The sequence below is a fragment of the Rattus rattus genome, chromosome 3, assembly GCF_011064425.1.
Source record: "Rattus rattus isolate New Zealand chromosome 3, Rrattus_CSIRO_v1, whole genome shotgun sequence".
NCBI classification, from domain to species: domain Eukaryota; kingdom Metazoa; phylum Chordata; class Mammalia; order Rodentia; family Muridae; genus Rattus; species Rattus rattus.
The window spans coordinates 17944603-17952991 of NC_046156.1; the positions used below are offsets into that span (position 1 = coordinate 17944603).

The window sequence follows — 8389 nt, forward strand, 5'->3', positions numbered from 1 at the left end:
TCTAGCTAACCGACTGGAGTGCACTAATGGACAAGAAAGTAAAGCCACCATTTGTACCTACCATTAGAGGACGGGAAGATGTTAGTAACTTTGATGATGAATTTACCTCAGAAGCACCTATTCTGACTCCCCCTCGAGAACCGAGGATACTCTTGGAGGAGGAGCAGGAGATGTTCCGAGATTTTGATTACGTTGCTGATTGGTGTTAAGTTTCTGGACACGGAGACCAAGCGGACTGACAGACAAGACCTCTAGAGAACAGCAGCCTTTCATTTGCTTTCCGTGCCCAGGAGCTTTTGAGGCCATATAAAGCACATGAAGATGTGGTTACAGCACTGTTCATACCTTCTTAATGTTTTCAACGGAAATCTGAACACTGGAAGCAGTTTCACGGAGTTTAGGCTGAGTGAACATTGGCCATGGAAATCCATTACAAATAAATACTCTTACATCAATACTCTATTTTTAAAAAGAAGAGGAACCACTCTTTTATAGTCCCCATCTTTGCCCTAGCCTGCCTTAAGTGGAAGGAAGATTAATCACTTAACTATTTTACAAAAGAAAAAATAGGGCTTTGGATGCTATTACTAGTCATATAAAAAGTATGATTCTGTTTGACTAAGGCAATTATTCTTTAAGAAATCACTATAATATGAAAAACTGTGGCAGTTTGTACACCCTTGGTGGCTTGATTTTAAGAAAAAAATAAGAATGTACTGATGTGTAGTTTGATGAATTTTCTGTATTTATCAGGAGAACACTTCATTGCCTTAACATTACCAACCATGCAGCAGAGCCCCACGGCTTCCAGCTGCGCTGCCTGCCACATGAGCTGTGCTTATTAATAGTGCTGCAGAACGACAGGGGCGCCAGCGCCCACTCACAGTCTCAGCCAGGCTCTGGGCAGCCGGGACCAAGGTGCCGTGCTGACTGTGCACTCCCCAAGTCCAGGCCCCACGGAGGATGTTCAGTCGGGTCTTCCCAAGTCAGAGCCCAATGGACCCTTATCATTCTATGCATTCTCCACGGATTTCAACCGAGACATCTTGTTCTTGTGTCTGCTGTAGGAGGGAACTCTATCTTTGTTAAAAAACCATAGAGATTATCATGGTATACATGCTGTGAACATGTATATGTACAAGTTGTAATGTATTCTGTGTTGTAGGCATATTATTTAATTTCACCAAATCATCACTTTTGTACAGTGGCCAAGCAGACACCTCCAACTCCAGCATTTCTATTAAGTGCATTTGTACATTTTAGGCCGCTGGATCCAGATTTTATATTGGCAGTTACTGAGGGCAAAAGCAATATATTGTAACAGAATGTATAAATATTTTTGATAAAACAGTCTATATTTTATAAAAAGTTATTATAACACTAAAGCTGTACCTCAAAAGTCTCACAAATAATTTGATCAAATACTCTACACATCCTCAGAGGATCCGTTGGTGGCTTTTTATCGCTCTCATCATATGCCGTTTTGCAAATCATGACCTTCACTGGGCTGGAATTTTTTTAGGTTTTTGTTTTGTTTTTCTCTTGCCTGTCACTCCATTGTTCTCCCTCAGTTCGGTAATATCATTGATAACACTGTGCTTAGCATGTTAGGGCCATGATACCTCAGGAACAGCAAGTTGGCCACTAACCACACTTGAATTAACCATGTAATCACAGTGAGCTCATCTCTTACAATTGTCCAGATCTGAGTCAGTGAGAAACAGGAAAGCACACAAATACGTGAAGAGTTGAGCTTGAGACAGCCTTGCTGAGATACATTGGCCTGTTGTCACTGTACTCTGAGAATAATTAAATTTGTCCAGAGATAGTTTATAATACCTTCCAAATTCATTACCATTTTTCTCCCAAGATCCTTTGGAAGAAATTTTCTAAAAAGAGGAGCAATATGTTGCTGTAAGTTGCTTTAAATGCCAGTTAATTGCCTTGGAAAAGAACAATAGAAAAAATAGCATAATTGTCTAGCTTCAATTTGAACAGTGTTAACACAATCTGAAAATAAAACACTAACTACTTTTGAGGTACAGTCTGCATACCTTTGTTGGTTCTGAAATATGCATAGAAAGCAACGTTTCAAATGGGCTTTTAGCATTAAAAACTGACAGAGTTATATATACAGTGTACAAAAACTTTTTTAATTGAGGTCAATCACTAAAAAAATTAGCGATCAGGGCATAGTCACACAATTATGCTGAAAAAAAAGCACTCATTTTTCTGTAGTTTAAAATATATATATTAGCCAGATTTTAAATTTTAAGAGTGTAAATAGATGTTGCTATTACTGTATGTGTACTGGCTGCTCAAGCACTTTGTAAGGAGAGCGGATACTTTAGAATGGTACCCTATGCATCCAAATGAAATGTGTGCCTTTACGTCATTCTGAGAAAGAGGGGGTTTGCAGTTATAAGTTACCACAAATGCACAAATTAAAGTTCAAAATAGATTGAAATTTGTAACTTTGGTTTTAAGTTTTCATTCCTTTTAGAATTTCCCTTGTGTTAAAATAGTTGGCTAAATAAGTTGGTTCTACTTTGTTCAAGATCCATAGAAACTTATTTTTAATTAGCTGTCTTTTATCCTGGGGAAGGCACATTGTCCACCTCACTTGGAAAATGGGGAGATTTCATTTCTAGCTCTGTATTCCACAGCGTCTTTCCTCTGTGCATAGGATGCCCACTGTCACCTGACCCGAGACCAGAACAGTTGCCAGGAGGAGAGAAGCAATGAGATTTTCAAGACCGAGAAGCAGATATGCTAATGTAAAACATAAGCAATGGTGGCATGGCAGCGTCCTCTGCTTAGAGCAGTGGTTCTCATCCTGGGGGTCAGATGACCACTTCACGGGGGCTGCATATCAGATGCTTCTATTGCAACTTATAGTAGTATCAAAACTACAGTTAGGAAATAGCAACAAAATAATTTTGTGCTTGAAGGTCATACAACATGAACTGGATTAAAGGGTTGAAGCATTAGAACATTTGAGAAAATAGACAAATTAATAAAGCAGAATGCTAGCCATTTTGTAGTAATCACATTTTAAAAAGTATAATATTTTAAGAGTGTATCTTTGGGACATAATGAACATTGTTATTATATGCTGGCCTGATCAAGTCTGACAGGATTGTGTAAGGACTGCCCATCTTCCCAGAGCATGTACAAGATTAGAGGTAAGCATCTAGATAACTGGGAAATCTGTGTGTCAGAATCTCTGCCTGATGCCAGACTAAGTGGAATCCCCAAGACGCCGGAAACGCTCTATTGGTTATGTTAAAGGTAAGGAAGACTTTGGCAGCCCTCTCTATCCAAACAGCGAGACCGTGTTGACCAGGACACTAGACATACCAGGGCTTCAGCACCCACGGTTAGAGTTGGTTTCCCCAAATGGACGTTGAGGTGCTGTATGCATATGGCTCCCAAGACTCCGGCATCATCTGTATAAGGCAACGTTCGTGTCTGTGCCCATGAGCACTACATTGTGTCATTCTGCCTCCTAAAATAAGCACTAACATGACATTGCATTAAAAATAAGTCAGGGGTTGGGGATTTAGCTCAGGTAGAGCGCTTGCCTATAAGCGCAAGGCCCTGGGTTTGGTCCCCAGCTCCGGAAAAAGAAAAAAAAAAAAAAAAAAAAAATAAGTCAGCTCAGTCTAGGAAGAGATTTCAACTTCACAGTGTTTAATAATGAAAAAAAACCACTTTGTGATATGAAATCAACGTAACCTAAAAATATAGGGGAGGCTATCTACTTTATTACCTATCGCTAGTAAATGTACTGGGTCAGTATGACCAAGTCAGAGCCAGCAGCATCTGACACAGGCCTGCTGCTGCGTTAGCAAACCCAGCTTATTCCAGGATTGCATGTGTGGTTCATTACAAGGAAGCTCACGAGGCTATTTGCAATATTAACCGATTAAAGAAAACAGTGAGAGAGACCTCATTTCTGATTTTTTTTTTTTAAAGCAAGAAGTAGTTTCTTAAAGTGACAGATGGTCTCTATTAAAAACAAAGAAATATAACCAATTACATCATCCTCTACATCACCAGTTCTCAAGCCTGTGGGTTGGGACCCCTTTATGGGTCAAACGAGTATTTCACAGGGGCTGCATATCAAATTTATATTGCGATTTATAATAACAAAATTAGTTATGAAATAACAACAAAAATAATCTTATGCCTGGGGTCACCACAACATGAACTGTATTAAAGGGTCATAAGTTTAGGAAGGTTGAGAGCCACTGGTCTACATCCTTTGAGGAAACATTTTAAGTTGGGAACTAAAGCTGTGACACCTGTCATCGTTACTGTTTATCTGCTTACTCAGAAAGGGAACAAAGCAGCCATTACTTCAGATGGATGGGATTGTCTCCTTGGCAGACTCCAGAGGTCTAGGCATGCAGCTCAGTAGCTAAAGCACTTGTCTAATGTGCTCAGTCCCTCACCTCATAAGCAGTGGGACTTGGAGACAGGCAGGTCAGCCTGTATATAGACTTAAAGGCCAGCATAGGACATTGGGGTCCTGGAAGAGGCTGAGGGAGAAAGGCCAGCAGGAGGAAAACTTAGGATTATAATTTGCTAACAAGTAGTGATTTATTTAAGATGTCATGTGTCAGCATAACATCAAGATACAAAATGTCCTAGAAACAAAACTGTAATCGCAAAACCAGTTACTTTTAAGAGTTAGAAAAATCCTTTATTGGGAGACATTGAAGAAATCTAAGTACATACTCCTGTATAGTATGATGTTTCTCTCAAATTAGTCTATAGATGTTGTGCACATCTCCAGCCAGAATCTCAGTAGATTTTTGTGTGTCTTTCCAAGCCCATGTTACCTGGAAGAGTCAGTGGTACACAATAGACAAGGGTGAACTTCCATATATGTGATGTCTCTTGAAACTCTTCCCGATCATACTGAAAATTAGCAAGAAAAAAGTGATCCTCATTCTGGTACTGAACCATTAATGTGAGGTTCGACAGTGTCAGGGTTTTGATAGAAAATGGCCCTATGGGCTCGTGTATGAACACTTGGGTCACCATCTGATAGGATGGTGCAGTTTTGAGAAGTTGTGGGTCATCATTCTGAAGATTGGACATGTAGGATGAAGTAGGTCGCTGTCACATATTAAGGTTTATTTCCCTTCCCCATTCAGCCTCAGCATTTCCTGGCTACTGTCATGATAGAACCTGCTGCAGCCTTGGCCTTATTTTCATGATTACAAACTGCTTCCTGCAATGGCAGACTCATGTAAATGTTTTACTAAGTATTTTTTCACAGTGTCAACTCCAAAGGTTTCAGCTTGCTAAGGGTGTGTGAATATTTTATCCTCAGGTTTTCATCTATCAACTTTTTAACATTTTTAGACTTCAGCATTGAGCCTAGTGACTTTGTCCCTTTCTGGAGTTATTCTTGAGATCCTCTAGATAGACAAAGCCTTCACAGCTTATCCATGTAGTTGGTGACCTTTAAAATCTTCTAGAGGCATCATTGAATATCCACCGTCTCTAGGACACAAACTAGCACCCACAGAAAACAGTAGACTCAAAGTTGACACTAAGATGCTGATGTCATGGCCAAAACTCCAGCCCCATTGCGTAGTAAATTATAGATATTTGTGTGAAAACAGAAGCTGGGTCAGAGACTTTACTTGCTGGGTAAATATTAGAAGGCTTGATGTCCATTGTTGAGTCTTCCCTATCTCTTAGCTGTAAAGTCAAGAGGAACTCCCAATGTACTGATTGAGACTGTTAAAGGGACTCTGAGGACTCACGGACCAACCAAGTCGGCTTGGCACCTTCAGTGTGGGGCTACTGTAATTGCCATATGTTCACTGGGAACTCCATGAATTTTACTCCCTAGACTTTTCAGAGTATGGAACAAACTGACTTCACTAAGAGCACTAGACTGGGCTTGGTTTGAGTGACTTTAATTCTGTTGTCTTTGTTGCTTTAAAACAGTACGTTTTGGCAGGAACATGAAGTTTAGCACATTATCCAGAAGTTTTTTGCATGCATACCAACAGTCTTTCTTTCTCAAATGTTTTACAACTAAGCATCCCATCAATTTAAGCCCTAAGAGAAGAAGGCTGCTACAGACCAAAGAAAGGCATGAGAATTGTTCTGCAGGAGAAAAGCTGTTTTGCAGTTGGCCCTCGTGACACTGTTGTGTCTGTGGTTGTTCCTTACATATGCCCTCTAAAACTACTGGGAAAATTTTAGACAGTAGAGCTCCAACCCTAAGACGGGATATCCTTTGACTGCTGGCAAGGGGAGAAGTGTGGAGGGATATGGATACCAATGTAATCATCAATTAGCTCACGTAAGAGCGCTGCCATAAACCCTAAAGTGTTGGTGATTCCTTTCTATCATCTCACCACATGGAAAGCTGAGGTAAGAGAGTTTCAAGTTCCAGGCTCCACCGAGAGCCCCTGTTTAGAAAACCCAGGTCACACATACGGCTTGAAGAGCAGTTAAGACCTTGTTGATATAGCTGGCACTGAAGGTTCCTGGAAGAGGTTGCCCAAAGATGGTCTGGAGTTCTGCCCTTCCACATGCTTTGACCAGCAGACTTTTATCTCGGCCCTTTTATTATTTAAAAAATACCTTTGTAGGCTCTGCTATAGCATATTAATGTAATTAAAGTAAGAGCTTCCATTTCCAGGCAGCTGCCATCTGGGTAGCAAGTGCACATCTGGGGTGCTGCTCAGGTTTGAAACTATGCAATCAGACACTGCCTCTAGGTAGAGTTGAAATTTTTTCCTAAGAAATGTATATTTATGTATTTTACTTGGTATGTAGGGAAACAGACACACGTACATGGAGTCAAAGTGATTGGAATGTGAGGGAAAATAGATTTATCTTCTTAAAATCTGTCCAAAGCCTCCAGAAACTACTTTAAAGGCCACTCTTCCCCTATCACCAACCCTGAATGAGTCCTGAAGGAAGTATGTGAAAGATGGGGATCAACTAATAATGTCCTTGTTGTGATGCCATGCAGTCCTGATATCCTGAGGCATATGTAGGGATCTGGGGTGGGGAGAGCATAAGAATGTCTTGAGGGGGGTCAGGAAGTCTTTCCAGAGCTCCCCAAATGGTAGATGAGATTAAGATTCAGCATCAGGAAAAGTCAGGGCCACTGACAATTGGAAATATTAGCATGGGGCATAGAAGCCTTTTGCCTGGATTAGGACCAGATGGGTACAAGGCTGACCCCTTTTGTAGTTCATTATGATAATTAAAGTAAATCTCACACCTGTGATAGAAAATTAGTTTAGGCCCCAAAGACAGCCGTGGATAATGTGTATTTGCTGCTGTGAACACAAAGGCATACTGTCGAGAGGCCTCAAGTTTAGTTTGCAAGAATAACTAAAGGGAAATTTCTAGTTATTAACTCCTTGTCACCCAGCTGATAAAAGTTAACTTTTCTTGCATGTATGTGATGTGCTACAGACACATTTGTGCTCCCATGTGTGCAGGCATGCACAAGGCAAGGTTGACCTTAGTTAACTATTGACCACCCTCCAACTTATATATTGAGGCACAGTCTCTTGGCTGAACCCAGAGTTCTTCTGTTTCTGCTTGCCTACCTAGCCAACTCTTAGGAATTCAGGGTGGTCTCATATCCCCCAAACTTGCACGTGTGTTCTGTAGAACAAAATTGTCATATTTATATGACAAGGGTTTTACTCCTTTCCTCCAATCCCCCAAATAATTTAGTTTTATTGTTTGTTTTGCTTTGAAGACATTGCTTCTGTGCACATATCCCTAGCTGTTCAGGAATCCACTCTGTAGACTAGGCTAGCCTTGAATTCAAGAGATCCACATGCCTTTGGATTCTGAATGCTGCTGGGCTTAAAGACGTGCATCACCACCACCTGGCTAGAATTCACTTAGAATTCATTTTTTTTCTAAGAACCTATATGTAAGGTTTGCTTTTAAATATTCTCTTTAATAGACTTCTACTTGAAAGACCTGGCTAACCTCAGTACTGAGGAAAACTTCCTTGTGGTCTGCCTGCATAGAAAGAGCACCCTGTTTCTATTAAGGGACCCCAGTCCCATTTCAGCTGCTAAGTGAATACGGGCACATGTTCATTTCTAGAGGCTTCTCTGACATAAATGTGCAGAGAGGACCAGTGTGACAGGGCAGGACAGGGGAGAGGATCCACCATCTTGTATTCTTGCTGAGACCATTTCAGGTTTAACTAAAATTTGATCTCCTTGATGGAGAAGCCCATGGGAAATTACCCAAGTCTATTCTAGGAACCCTTGGTGAAAATGCCCCAGCTAACTTAGCTTCTGTTCAACTGCCTGCTTGTGTAGCACCCCCTCCCGCTAACCTATCTTAGCTTCTGTGAAATTGTTTGCTTACTTGAAGC

The 8389-nt window shown here is 40.7% G+C and overlaps 1 protein-coding gene across 2 annotated transcripts in view; it reads left to right on the plus strand.

The window, feature by feature from the left end:
- The window catches only part of Pkn2 (protein kinase N2), a 99731-nt gene extending 97257 nt beyond the window's left edge, over positions 1-2474 (plus strand). For both annotated transcript variants that reach the window (XM_032897238.1, XM_032897239.1), the window contains one exon: positions 6-2474. In XM_032897238.1, coding sequence (XP_032753129.1) covers positions 6-209 — 204 coding nt within the window. In that variant the 3' untranslated portion in view covers positions 210-2474. The remainder of the gene's footprint in view (positions 1-5) is intronic.
- The last annotated feature ends 5915 nt before the right edge of the window (positions 2475-8389 follow it).